At 41.4% G+C, this 15666-nt stretch overlaps 1 protein-coding gene across 1 annotated transcript; it reads left to right on the top strand.

Moving 5' to 3' along the window:
- Positions 1–11978: 11978 nt before the first annotated feature.
- LOC134209080 (uncharacterized) lies at positions 11979–12713 on the top strand. The gene has a single exon (XM_062685059.1). The coding sequence runs from the start codon at positions 11979–11981 to the stop codon at positions 12711–12713; it is 735 nt and encodes a 244-aa protein (XP_062541043.1).
- Positions 12714–15666: the final 2953 nt, after the last annotated feature.

The raw sequence follows: 15666 nt of genomic DNA, 5'->3' as shown, positions 1-15666 counted from the left end.
TGTGGAGATGTAATGCCAATAAGAAGAAAAAGAAGAAGAAGAGATCCAAACCCGCAAGTTGCTTGATTTTGATGTCTGTGCTTGAGATGGATGTGCGGGATTGGTTGGTTTACTTATTTCTAAACTTTTTTTTATCAATTATCGGCAATAAATAGTGTAAAATTAGTATTTTCAAGAAAATACAAAGAAGCGTCCAAAAAAATTGAAAATCCATCAAGGAACGGATGAGATATTAAAGTTCAAAGTCTATCATATTTTCGTGACGGTCTCCGATTTTCGCGATCGTAAAATGTACCCCAACATAGAAAAGGCAGACGTAGTCCTACGTCAAAAATTTTGCCTACCAACCTGCCTGGCAAAAATATGTTTAAACAGTGTACGGTCAAAATTTGGATCAATGAAGACGTAAGTTTTTAGATTGTGTCAAAAATGTGTCAAATCCTAATTTATCTAATTTAAATTAAATCTTTATACCTGCCGCATCCTAACGAAGCTATCAAATCTGTACTTTCGTCTCTAATTCTATCATTAACAAATTCGTCTAAGATAGGAAGATTTGTATACCATTGCAAGAATTTCTTGATTACAAATAAGCTTATTGTTGAAACCCAATTATTCGTCCATTTTAGCTGTGACATGTGTAAACTATTTTCAAAGAAGCATCAGTAAGCAATTGTAGAATTTGACTTCTAGCAGAAATTGGAGATATAATTATGAGGTCACCGATCTTGGACAACCCTAATCCCAACCGATTCGACAACAATGACCAGCACAGTACTATATTTGCGTTTTTGATAATCCATCCAACAACCTCCGGTTTTATTTTTCATAGCATAGCAAGGCAACATGTTTTTTGCCAATGCATCACTATACGACTGAAAAGCATGTCGGTAAAAATTACTGCAGACGTTTTCCTCACGCGGTGTTCATGCACTGCATGGTTCATATTCTATGGCAAAATAAATTGTAAATATTCTAGAAAAAAAAACCAGATTAATCCACCTAGCAGTGATGATGCCTTTCTCGTGCATTATAAAATATATCGAAAGAATCACATTAGAAAGGTCAAAAGGAGAATAGATCACATGTTTTCGATCATTTTACATACTTTTGCATTAGTTAAAATGTATCGCCACCATTTTCGAAAAAAAAAATTTTTTTGCTTTTGATTTTTTTTTCCAAGGGGGGACCCTTGGGAAAAAACAATGATATTTCAATAATTCCAAAATGCAATGTCCGATCGAGCCAATTTTCAATAGCAAACAATGGGACCGCATTCCCCTTCGAATGCAACTTGTTGTGAGTAAATCGGATAATGCTAAGTGTGTCTACAAAATTTGTACACATACACACATACACACACACATACATACATACACACATACAGACATCACCTCAGTTCGTCGAGCTGAGTTGATCGATATATAACACTATGGGTCTCCGAGCCTTTTATCAAAAGTTCTTTTTTGAAGCAATCATATAGCCTTTCGGTACAACTTTGTTGTACGAGAAAGGCAAAAATCAAAGAAATAGTTAGGATGTTAAATTATATTTTTTATAATATCAGTGCTTGAAATTTATAACACTAATTCAAAACGGATAAAAATGCTTCAATTGTAACAGAAGAACAGGCAGTTATTATCCCAGGCTTTACTTTCGAATATCAATTTCCAACGGGAAACAATAATATATAAATAACAAGTTTTTTTGTCCAGTCAGAGTATTATTCTTATTATTAATTATTGTGATTATTCCTTCTCTCTGGAACTAGTCACCCAAAGTTTTTGTCTAAAGCTTTTTTATAACAATCGACATTTTTTGTCTGCATGACTAACTGTAGACTAGGGATTCGTATTATCAGATTTTGTGTCAAGCAGCATAAGTGTCATTCATTGACAATAAAATATAAAACATCGTTGTTGAATGACACAAAAAATGAGTTCAAAATGGTCAGTAATCTGTTTTTAGTCATCACGATCTGCTAATGATGTTATTATTATTATAGCTTTATTTAAGAGGTTTTCAGCCGGAGACTGGTTCACCTCTTGCTAATGATGTTGAAATATTAATTAATTGGCGATTAGCGATAAAAATTGCGTCAACTTCAACGGCTTGGTGCACCAATTTTCCAGTAATTAAAACTGAAACAAGCAATATAGAGTAACCATAATTAGGAATACATTTCATACAGGAAAACCCGGATAATAATTGATCTAAATAAGGGGCCTTCCTCGACGTACCTGTAAGAACATGCTGAAAGTGGCTGAGTTCGATTTTTGTTACGGTCTTTTAAATTTCCGGGTTGGATGTTTTCTCGACCTCCCTGGGCATAAGAGTATTATTAACTGTAGAAGTGTCGAATGAACACTAAGCTCCGAGTTGGCAATGCTCCATAAGAGGATGTAATACAAACAAAGTGAGAAGAAGAAGAAGAAAAGAATTGACCTAAATTGTAATGCTCGCGCACAAGTGCGCTGCGTGGCTGTTCGAACAACGGCAACATTGCTATGTTGCAAAAATGAACCCAAGTTACCGGCCATTCGGATATCCGGCCCGAAGCGAAAATGAAACCATTATTGGCCTGGTTTGTCATCTATATTTAATCCAGTGAAAGCAGCTCCGTCCATCAGCCAGCTATCAACGCTGACCGACGATGAATAAACCAGCAAACTCTGATGGTATGCTGGCAGTTTTTTGTTTCATTAGCAGAAATCTTACGCGTTAGGGTAGTATGTTTGAGATTTCTCGTTGAACGTAAACTATTTTCTACAAAGCATTGAAAATATTCGATTTTGTCAACAATTCTGCCTGGACGTCATTGAAAACTTAAACATTATAATGTTATCAAACTCGCACTTTTCCGAACACCCTATTTCACATATTTCCATGCTGATATTGACCGTGACACACAATCGTACAGTAGTTCTGGTTTGCTCCCTCCGGGAGATTGAAATTTCTCCGAGGACTCTTTGTGCCATTTAAATTTTTTATGGTTTCATCAAATGAAGTATTTACGGAATCAGTACGACCGTGCGTTGCACGTAGGGGTATTTCGCCATTTCGATTGAGAAAATTATCTCGCATGAATGAAATGGTTAAAACATAATATTATCCGGAATCAAAAAACAATAATACCATGCTACTTATTAGATTTCTTGATTACTCACATTTTTCTGACTCAGTTGCCGTGTGATGTGTTCCTCAGTTTGCGCTGATGACATGATTTTTTCAGACTTATTTCCTTCTACCAGATGGACAAAATACCCCTACGTGCATCGACATTTTTGTCCGACCGAGGTCCCCTCGCTTGCATGTATACGGAAAACTACCTTTTATAAAACCCCGTGTCGGTACTTGGTAATTCAAGGCTGGATATGGGAATATGAAAATTTTGAGCAGTGAGGCGAGCAGCAACAGCAGCGGAATCGTTTTGCATTCAAAATGGTTCTGATTTTGTTTTCGGTCATGTCCCACCATTTCCTCCCGGCACTAGATGCTTCACAACAATCGCAACAACGCAGTCCAATGGCGACCGTACCGAGATGGATTCTCTGTTTTAATTTCCGGTGCAGCGATAAAGTGATGGAACAAATAACAATATCGCACAACATAACAGCTTTGTGTAAAACACTGCTGAGAGATTAAATCAATGAAATAAACAGATTCCATTGTTGAAATAAACTGTGGTCAAATTGTGTGTCGGTATGGCAAATAAAAATAGGTTAAGTAACAATTAAACCTTGTGGCTTACTGCAACAGATTGGGGATTCGAGGCTGGGATTGGCTAGTCCGTTTGACAGTTTTCCCTTGGGAAAAAATGCAGCTTTTATATACATATTTTACCATTATGAAACAAAACAAATGGAACGAAATCGGCGAATTTTGAATAGATGTTGGTTCATTCGGAAACTTGCTCTATAACAGCAGCTGCACTTGGTGTATGTTTGAAGTCTTTAGTAGAAGTGCTTGGTTTGGACTCCGCTTTGGCAACCTACAATGTTAGATAATTTTTGAAAAAAAGTGTATTTTGAGTAGATAAACTTTTTACGAAAAGTGAGTAATATTTCCGTGAGAAAAAAAGATGGTAACAAATTTTCACTTAGTCAGTGAGTAGAGACTATAATAGTAAATAAAGACGATAATAATGAAACGTACAACGTACAACACTTGAATAACGCTGAGATTACAGACAACAGAGGAAATGACTATGTCAGTTCAGTGCACAGTGGAGGCCAACCAGCCTCCACACCGAGGGAAGTTAAGGATGCCATCCAATAGCAAAAGACCAGTACAACAGCTGGTAAGGATGGTGAACGGTAAAACGTTGGGTTAATTTTAATTTGTTACTTTCATCTTTTTTTTTGTTGAGTAAAATTACATTTTTTTAATCATTACCAGCAACACTGTACCAATTCAAATTGAGTAATAAAGCAAACCTTAAGCAAATCGGAAGTGTTTTTCGTGAGCCGTTTCAAAACGCCGAACCATCCGAATTACCGGCCGAATTGCCCTGTCTGAGCTATCGGTGGACATTTTTTGGTCCGTTCTCCCGGATCATCGGACGGTTTTCGTGGTTTCCGGCGTTCGCGAGTCGTGTGATTAGTACCGTGTACTAATTTCTGTAAGGCCAAACAACGCGTTGGTGGTGCTTCGCCACCAAGCCGGTGTGCCCGTGGCACAATAAAGCCGGAAATTGCCATCAGAGAGCAGTTATAAAAGTGGATTGTACCAAACGTGTCCGTGGCACGAGATTGGGCGGTCGCCATTTTGTAAAAACAGTTTCGAGTGGTATCAACGTCGCGTGTGCAAAATAGACGCCATTGTGGCGAGTGAACAGTTCTAGAAAAAGTGTATCAGTCGTGCCCGTGGCACGAGGGATTGGAACGCCATCTTGGAAAAAAGAGTGTCGGTTGATTTCAACGTCGCGTATGCAAAATAGTCACCATTTTGGCGTGTGAACAATTCGAGAATATATTGTACCGGCCGTACCCATGGAACGAAGGTTTGGGTCGCCATTTTGGAATTTGTGTTGAGCGATTTCTAATTCGCGAATGTAAAATCGACGCCATTTTGGCGTGCGAACAATCCGAGGAAGCAGTGTGTTCGAATCGTGTGTGGAATTGTGGCCAACGAAGAGGCAAAAGAATTCAATGAGTGACAGTGAAACCCCTCGTAGACCGTTAAGTAGCGTTCAACGTAGAAATATTCTGGACGCGCTTACAGGATCCCATAGCAGAGAAGGGTCAACAATTTCCAACTATAGCCCAACAGAAACAAGCACAGCAGGCGCTGAATACAAAGCGCAGAATGGCCCAAAGCTTGGAGATTTTATCCGATCGGCAGGCACTTCTAACCGAGAAGTTGCTGCGAATGAATGCTGCGCTGCAAGAAGAAGGTATCAGCGTTCATCTGCTTAAGCTTTACGTAGAGACTTTACGCCGGGCATCAGATGAGTTCGAAAAAGTGTATTCCGAAATGGTCAGCCTTCTGCCGAGGGAACAGCGGAATGAGCTGCGTGTCGAATATTCCAACTTCGAAGAGCTGCATAACGAAATCTACGTCAAGCTACAGACGCGGATTGACCAAGTGCAACAGCTGAAAGTCCAAGAGCTCCAGAATGTTCCGGTTGCGCCACTCCCACAACAGGCCCAGGTGGCACCGGTGTATGTGCAGGCTCCAGTTCCTCACCTACAGGCTCCGTTTCCAACCTTTAATGGGACTCTTGACAACTGGTATAGCTTCAAAAGCTTGTTCCAGAGTATCATGGCCCGGTACATAAACGAAACTGATGCCATGAAGATCTTGCATCTTGGAAACTCGCTAACCGGCGATGCGAAAGATAAAATCGACCAGGAAGTTGTTAAGGTGGTTATACAACAAAGCCACAAATCGGCCATCTTGGAAACCACGTGCTTTTTCTAGTGATTTTTCAAGAGCACGAATTGAGAGAACCACAACGCTCATGGAGATGAAACATCCGTAGATCGTTTGCCTACTTATGCTAAACAATCGACTTTAATTTCGGCATTGTACGAATATTATTACGCTAGATTTGAACTTTTCATAATAGGAGTAGAAACCGTGTGGTGAATTTGAAATTCACCACTTGGCTTTATTGTATAATCACCTTAACAACAGTGATTATGCCTCCGCCTGGAAGATTTTGGAGGATGGCTATGAAGACAAACGCCTGATTATGGACACCCACATCGACGCCATTATGGATTGCCCGAAAATCACAAAGGATAACCGTGGTAAGTCCCTATCGAAGCTCGTTGAGGTGTGTGTAAAACATACAGATGCATTGCACGGACATGGGTTCCCCATCGAAGGATTGGCGGAGCTCATACTAGTTAACATCCTATACAAAAAACTGGATAAGGAGACCCAAGAGCAATGGGAAACAAAGTTGGGTAGTGGCAATCTTCCTGAATTTGATTAATTCATCGAGTTCTTGCGCGAACGCGGACGTGTACTTCAGCGCACTATTCGGTTACAACAGCCCCCAGTGCATACGGGAGTATCAGGTCCAGTGAAGCGACAACCAGTAAATCAGAAGCTGCACGTGCCATCTAACTCATTCGTACAAGTTGCAAAGGAAATATGTCCATGCTGCAAAGCAGAGCACTCGATTTATCGTTGTCCGAAATTCCAAGGTATGCCCCTACATGAGCGAAAAACAGTTGTAACTAAAGCAACACTGTGCTTTAACTGTCTCAAGTCCAGACATCGCGTCATCAACTGTCCGTCGGAGCAGGGCTGCAAAGTGAAAGGGTGCGGTCGCAAGCATCACAGCTTGCTTCACTACAACGAGCCCCGTCGAGATGCGAATCCAAGCAATGAAGAAGATAACGAAGAGCATTCAGCGGAATTGGAGGAGCAAGCACAAAAGAAGACCCCAGAGCCGCGCAGCAATGCAACCACTCTTTGTGCTAATGTCCATGGTGCTAAACAGCAAGTAGTTCTCTCGACGGCACAAGTATTAGTAGCGGGAAGGGGCAATACGATTGTCAAATGTCGCGCTCTACTGGATTCCGGATCCGACAGCAATATCATAACCGAGAAGCTGGCCATCAAGCTTCAGTTAAAAATGATTGCTGTGGATTTTCCTATCAGCGGCTTGAACAGCATGGAAACACGAGTGAAGTACCAGTTAGAAACACGGCTACAGTCCTGTGTTAATTCCTTCGCCACGTCACCGTTGGATTTTCTTGTCGTCCCTCGAGTAACGTCGAGCCTACCGGTTCTAGAGATAGACACCCGATACTTGCCAATTCCATCCGGACTAAGATTTGCTGATCCTCTTTTTTCTTCACCTGGTGAAATAGACATGATCATCGGAAACGAATTGTTTTTCGACATAGTCAAAAACGGCCGATTGAAGCTCGGCATCGACAACGTAACGTTAGCGGAAACGGAATTAGGATGGGTCGTGGCAGGATCAGTATCCATCAGGAAAGCCCAGTCGTCTCGTCGTGTTTGTCAACTTAATCGGAATGAGGAGTTACTCAACCGCACAATGTCAAGATTCTGGGAACTGGAAAGTGTACAAATGGAGACCGCTACAACTGCAGCTGAAGATTTAGTTGAACAGCATTTCAAGGATACTCATTACCGCGAAGAATCTGGGCGATATGTCGTGCGACTACCATTTAATGGTATGGAACATCAACTAGGTGATTCCTTTGAAGTGGCCAGAAAGCGGCTAGCTAGACTGATGGTCCAACTTGCTAAGTATCCAACTAAGCGTGGTGAGTACTACAATTTTCTATCCGAGTATTTATCACTGGGTCATATGACGGAAGCGGCTGAATATTCGGTTGGTCGTGGTTACTTTATTCCACACCACGCTGTTTATAAGGCTTCCAGTTCAACGACGAAAACAAGAGTGGTCTTTGATGCGTCAGCGAAAACCAGTTCAGGCCTCTCGCTCAATGAAACGCTCTTAGTTGGACCCACGGTGCAAAATGACATCGCAACGATCATACTCCGATTCTGCGTCCACCCGGTGGTGTTGACCGCCGATGTTTCAAAAATGTATCGACAGGTGCGGCTGCATAAAGATGATTGCAAATACCAACAAATTCTGTGGTGGGACAGTGAAGGGCATCTGAAAGTATATGAGCATGAGCATGAGCATGATTGACCGCCCACGGTTGCTCCTCCGTTATTGCCAGGTCAGCTGTAATTACACAGAGAACCAACAGATGATGTTTGGGACTAACATCATCCTCAATGTGTAAGAACTGGTGACCCAAATATTAAGCAATACCAGCGCCGGCCGTGTCCGAATGCAGGTCAATTAAGGAATGGGTAGGATAATGTTGATGTGATACTCGCTTTGATGGAAGCCGACGAGTCATCTGCACTTCCACGAGAAATCACTGGGATGTTGGATACATGGGGTACATAGGTATTGTAGCAAGGTTCGTTTTGGTAAACGGTTTGCCGTGTGAAGCGTATAGTTTGATGAAGTTTAAACAAATATACAATCGAACGCGCACTGATTAATCGACTTAACAACCGCACAGAGCAGAACAAATTATTTCGATGATCGCACGATCGCTCTGCGTACTAATACAAACACGATAGAACACGCACTTAATTTTTATTTGTTAATTAATTTAATTACGCGCACAACGCAGAACCAAATATCTTAATGATCGTGCGATCGTTCTGCTTATTAGAAAAAACACGATCGGACGCGCACCAATATTTCATTTGCTAATTAATTAATGCACTTATACAAAGCAAAACAACATATTTCGAAGATCGCGTGATCATTCTGAATTTGTAAATTAAATTACTCGTTCGCACAACACAGAACAAAACAATTTGGTGATCGTTCTGAGCGCTAGATGTCCCTACTATTAGGGGATGGTCCCCCAGTACACATAAGCGAAAAACTCTCACGAAAACCAAGTGAAAAAGTGTGTGTATAATGGTTATTATTTTCGTGTGGATTTATCAATCGAATTATAGAGAAGGAAACGAAAAAGATAGTATAAAGTAAATCAAACACCAATGATGTTTGAAAACATTGATTTGAATAGTATTATTAATTGTTTAATGTACCCGAGCAGCACAAGTCAGACAAAAATGGTTGCAGCAACTTAATTTTGACTGAATCTGGTCGCATATGAATTGCTGTAACCTATGTGAAAATATTGTGCTGCTAGGGTATGTATGTATTTATACCGAATATTGAGCATTATCTCTCGGATTCTCAGTTATTTCCCATAAATATACTTTTTGTATAAACAGATAAACATATACTCATAGCATGATAAAGTGGACTAGAACATGAACAGGTGTTTGGAATTGGGAAAGGTTTGTCGTTGGTGGTCGTTATGTTGAACGATTTGCTGTGATTAAAACTTTTTATGATTCTTTAATTGTTCATCCATCGCGAGGATAAACAATCAATCGCTCAAAGCGAGCGAGTGTTGTTACTAGAGACCGAGAATACTTCTGCATCTCCACAATTTACCACGGAAAGGAAGTTGCATTAATTGGGTCGGGCAATCAATAACATAGATCAGAATTCACCATGGAAAGTGATGTGACCTATGCAGCTTTTATACAAAAGTATTAGCATTTTCCTATCTTGTTCAATTGTTCATCCCTCGAGAGGACAAACAATCAACCGCTCAAAATGAGCGATTGATCATTTTAATTTTGGATCAAGCGCCAGCGTTATCATTTCTTTAACGTAAGGAAAGTAGAAAAAAGTGGGATTGAAATTGAAAATAAGGGAATATTCACGGTTGCTCAACCACATCGATAGTAATCTTGATTGGTTTGTTTCTAGTTATTACTGTAAACAAGAGTTGAATCTTTGTTTTTTTAATTGGTACTGTTAATTGGTACTGAACATATTTTTATTTCCAAGCGTTTATATTTATGTACAATGGGTCTGGGGGGTGAGAATGGGTCAGCGCACTTACCGGCAGTCTGGATGTCGTAGATCAAAATCGTTCAAAAAGGTCTTTTATATTTTAGTCATCTTGCCCTCAGATACATTAAATCTATTCTACAAGTATTCTAAATAGTTGAAACAGTGTCTCACTCTCACCCCCATTTGACCCATTGTCACCCCGACGACGGTATATAACAACAGTGTAATTCACTTTATATACATTCATCTCAACAGTTATGATAAGGAATAATTGAGAAAAATCCACATCAATAACTGTTATTTGATCGAATAATATTATTATACTAATAGAGTAAACGAAAAGCTAAAAACTTATAAGTTGGAATAAGATTAAAAATCTTGAAATAAAAATTAAACAAAATAGTAAGGAAATGGAAATTAGATTAGGTAAAAAATAAAGTAAAACAAAAATCTTCTCTTTAAGTCTTGAGCTCCATAATATAATGAATGCTGGAATAAAGTTACTTAGCCACCGTCACACGCATAACCGTCTCATGTTCCAAGGAATCCCAGCAGACATGAGACAAATATGCGTATGACCGAGGAAAAGCTGTTTTACAAAACCATCAGATAATATAACTGAGGTAATGTTGATGTGTTTTTTATACAAAGGGACAAAATATGATGTACTTAGCTGCAAATTCAAAGAGTTTGAGTCCTTCAGATCCTGTTCCTCCGATGGTTAAATTGAGTAGACCGTTGCGTTAATCATTTTCGTTCAGCAAAACCAGGCCGATTTTTTTCTTTAAATAATTTTTAACACGACCATCACGTGTTAACACGGCAACTCGGCAAATCACATATTATCCGGAATACAGTGTTAGCAAATTCAAGGTGATAAATTATACAAATTAGGAAACTTGAAAAATTGTGACACTTGAAATTTTTCCATCCTGTCTGTATCAATGCACACTACGATCCTCCTGAAGGGCATCTGAAAGTATATGAGCTGCAAACTGTAACATATGGCGTAGCTAGTTCACCATACCAAGCGACGAAGGTGTTGATTCAACTGGCCAGTGACGAAGGCGAAGAATTTTCACTCGGAAGGAAAGTTATCCATGATGACAGTTATATCGACGATTTTTTGACTGGTGGTTTGTCTGTCGAAGAAGTTATTCGAATCTTTTCGGAGCTATCGGAATTGTTGCGTCGTGGTGGCTTCGAAGTACACAAATTTTGTTCAAACAGTGTGGATGTGTTGAATGCAATTCCCAAGCATCTCCAAGAGCAGCAGGTTAGCTTTGACGAAGCCGGCCTTAGCAACAGCATCAAGACTTTGGGATTGATATGGAACCCCCAGGATGATTATTTCACGTTCCGTGCTACTACAGCTAATGATTGCAATGGGGTGCCAACTAAACGCAAGGTGTTGTCGGAAATTGGACAACTTTTTGACCCGCTTGGATTTTTAGGTCTTATTGTCGTGTATGCCAAGTTAATAATGCAGGACATTTGGCGATTGGGTCTTGACTGGGATCAGGATCTTCCAGAGGAACTGTTGAGAACATGGTATGGATTTCGGCAACAACTCCCAGTTGTGAATCAAATGCGCAAACCTCGTTGTGTAACTCAAGGAGACGTGACTACTGTAGAGCTTCATGGTTTCTCGGATGCCTCGAAGCGGGCCTATGGAGCTGTCGTTTATGTACGGAGCATCACTTCGAGTGGGAAGGTCTATGTCAACCTGGTGGCCAGCAAATCACGTATGGCTCCTCTCAAGCCGATGACGATACCACGACTCGAGTTGTGTGGTGCGAAGCTTCTGGCGGAATTGATGCAGAAGGTATTAGCTGCAACAAAGATGAGTTTTGATAATGTGAAACTGTGATGTGATTCCCAAATAGCTCTGTGCTGGCTTAAGAAATCACCTCTAACACTAAATCCGTTCGTAGCTAACCGTGTTGCTGCAATTTTGGAAATCACGCAATGTTATCAGTGGGGTTACATACGATCCGAAGATAATCCTGCTGATGTAATATCAAGGGGTGAGCTGTCCGAAGATCTGCTGCAAAAACAATTGTGGTGGTGCGGTGCACAAATGCTTTGGGAAATACAGCTCACGTCATGTGAACCTGAATCGTTTGATGAATTGATGCTACCTGAACTAAAACCATCAGTGGTGTTATCAGTTGTGAAGGTGAAACCGACGATAGTGCTCAACAGACTCAGCAGTTATAGAAGGATCCAGAGAGCGTGGGCGTATATTCATCGGTATATCGATTGTAAGGTGTACAAGAAACAGGTGTCTGGTGATATTACTGTCGACGAAATTATGAGGGCTGAGAAATCTGTATTATTGCTTGTCCAACGCGAATCTTACGGAGATGTTTTGAAGTCACTAAAATCTAACTCCGTTCAGCAACACCCGTACCGAAATCTGGCACTCTTTGTGGACGACGATGGGTTAATACGAGTTGGTGGTCGTTTAAAATATTCTTCTATTCCGTATGATGGCAAGCACCAGGTGCTCCTACCACAGAAGCATCACATCACCGAATCCATTGTTCGTGGGCTGCATCAAGAACATTTTCACGTCGGCCAGAACGGGCTTTTAGCAATCGTTCGTGAACGTTATTGGCCTGTCCATGCTAAGCAGTTGATTAAAAAGGTGGTTACGTCATGTCAGGTGTGTGCACGCCAGCGTCCCATACCGGGCATCCAGTACATGGGTAACCTTCCCGGCTGTAGAGTAAATCCGTCACCGCCATTCTCCAAGGTAGGAATAGACTATGCCGGTCCATTTATGCTGAAACTTGGAGGACGTAGTACGTAGACGTAGTAGCTGTACAAAGGGTACGTAGTTGTGTTTGTTTGCCTGGTCGTTAAGGCCATCCATTTCGAGGTGGTCTCCAGTTTGTCAACCGACAACTTCATTGCGGCGCTAAAGCGATTTTCCAGTCGTCGTGGTTTTCCGAGTGATATACACAGCGATAACGCCACTACTTTTGTCGGGGCAAATCACGAATTGGCAGCTCTCAGGCAACTGTTCGAAGACCAGCAACACCAACTGAAAGTAAAGGAATATTGTAGAGCAAAATGTATCCGCTGGCATTTCATTCCCCCCAGAAGCCCACACTTCGGTGGGATTTGGGAAGCGGGGGTGAAATCAATGAAATATCACCTCAAAAGGGTTGTGGGTGAAACCCGACTTACTTACGAGGAGATGACCACCTCCTCGCTCAAACGGAGGCCATTCTCAACTCGCGACCATTGTGTCCAATGTCAGATGATCCCAGCGACTACTCCGTTTTGACTCCGTCTCATTTCTTGATCGGTCGTTCTGGGGTAGCTTTACCAGTACCGTCTTACGAAGATGAGAAGGTGGGACGACTTGATCGATATAAACACGTTCAACAAATGCAGCAGCACTTCTGGCGCAAGTGGTCAAGCGAATATCTGCATCATCTGCAAGGCCGCCAAAAGTGGAACACGAAGGTGAACACAAGTTTCAAGGTCGGTGCATTGGTCTTATTGATCAAGGAAAATCAACCGCCGCAGCAATGGAAACTTGGACGAATTGCAGCTGTCCATCCGGGTGACGACGATGTTGTTCGTGTGGTGACAGTCAAAACCGCAGGAGGTGAATATAAACGAGCTGTGTCGAAGATTGCTTTGATGCCTTCTGTTGAAACTGAATTATCAACGGGGGGTGAATGAACGGTAAAACGTTGGGTTAATTTTAATTTGTTACTTTCATCTTTTTTTTTGTTGTGTAAAATTACATTTTTTTAATCATTACCAGCAACACTGTACCAATTCAAATTGAGTAATAAAGCAAACCTTAAGCAAATCGGAAGTGTTTTCCGTGAGCCGTTTCAAAACGCCGAACCATCCGAATTACCGGCCGAATTTCCCTGTCTGAGCTATCGGTGGACAGATGGTATCGGAGCTGAGCTCATCAAGATGGTTCCAGGAAAGATGGCCACTTGCCTGCACAAACTAAACGTCAGAATCTGTGAAACTGAACAGCTACAGGAGGAGTGGAAGGAAGGGGTCATATACCCCATATACAAGAAAGGCGACAAGCTGGTGTGTGAGAAATTTCGAGAAATCATCCCCCATAATGCCGCCTACAAAGCGAAATCCCAGATTTTCTTCCGTCGTTTGTGAATGAGCTCGTGGGGCGTTATCGAGCCTGCTTCATCGTGCCGCTCGGCAACGGACCAGATCTTTACTGTACGGCAAATCCTCCAAAAATGCCGTGAACACCATGTCCCAACGCACCATCTGTTATCGATTTTAAGGCGGCATACGACAGTAATTGACCGTCGTAGAGCTATGGCAAATTATGGACGAGTTCAGCTTCCCTTGGAAGCTTACCAGACTGATCAAATCAACGGTGGATTATGTGAAAAACTGTGTGAACACTACAGTTCGTTCGAATCGCGCCAGGAACTAAGGCCGATGACATACTGGCGCGTATGCGTGCGCGAACGCATTTAAGACAAAAGAATTCCTCTTGCTGATTGTTGGGAGGCTGTCCACTGACTTCGCCACAAGGGTGGCAGGTGTCAGTGCGACAGATGCTAGCGGTGATGTCAGTAGAATGAGAGAACGGAAAATGGAGAAGATTGATTACGATAGCAAGTGATTCGAAATGTTTTTATAATTGTAAGTTTTGTAATAAAGTATATTTTAAATCGTTCGTATTCCTTTTATCACTTTTATCACTATGTTGCGATAGCATTGACGAGGAGGTATTGGAGCTTTGCGCGAGAAAAACAAATTGCGCGTTCGTCCCAAAATAAGGCGTTTTTGTGGATTCGGAGACAGTGAAATAAGTGCAATGACGGAGAACAATGCAGGTCAAGCGTCAGGAGGGCAACCGCAGCCCCGCAACCTTACAGAGGATGTTGTAAAGTTATGTCCATTTAGAATCCGGAATAATAAAATCATCTGTATTTCGGTAACGGATTGACGTACAAATATGGTTAATACATCAAAACAAGGGTAATTCATTGTACTTTATGGAAAAAATATTGATACAAACCATTTCTTCTTGTTTCTAGTGAAAATTCTCACCTTCTTCTTTATTCCTCTCATCAAAAGTTGCACACCTCCAGTGTCAACATTTGTTTTTTTCCTTGGCACATTTGTTCCACATTTTGGTCCTCTGAGTCGCGTCCCGAGTTGTTTTTCCACTTTTCTTAAGTCTCCGCTTCATTACTGCCCAAAATGTAACGATGGGCCGGAGCTGTGGGCAGTTGCGTGGATTTATGTTTTTATCGATGAAATCTTCGTTATTATCGCGGTACCACTGGATGACTTCCCAGTTGTAGTGGCAACTCGCCAAATCTGCCCAAAACTTCACGGGACCTTTATGGGCTTTATGGAAGGTAGACCGCGGTTTTTCAGACATTCCTCCTTGTACAGCTTCGAGTCCATCATCTTATTCGTCACAAGCACTTAGGTCTTTGCTCCACAGCTGCATATCCCTTGCCAAAATCATCTGTTTTTTTTTGCAAGTTTGTCCAAAAAGCAAACTTAAATTTCGCAGGAACTACTCCTCGTGCCATCGCCATGTAGAATTTTTGGCTAGGAAGCTGTCCGAAATCCATTTTGACGTAGGTTCCATTGTCGATGAGTGGGATTATCAACGTGGGTGTGTCTCTCCTTTCGGCTTCCATCTGGAATAATTTTTGACTCGCTGCACCAAACATCGTGAAATTTATACCACAGCAAATGGGCGCCTAGGTAGACAAACCACTGTAAAAGAATTCTTACAG

Source organism: Armigeres subalbatus, chromosome 2, assembly GCF_024139115.2.
Source record: "Armigeres subalbatus isolate Guangzhou_Male chromosome 2, GZ_Asu_2, whole genome shotgun sequence".
NCBI classification, from domain to species: domain Eukaryota; kingdom Metazoa; phylum Arthropoda; class Insecta; order Diptera; family Culicidae; genus Armigeres; species Armigeres subalbatus.
Note: the sequence above shows the minus strand (reverse complement) of the source record. Positions and strands in the feature narration are given on the sequence as shown.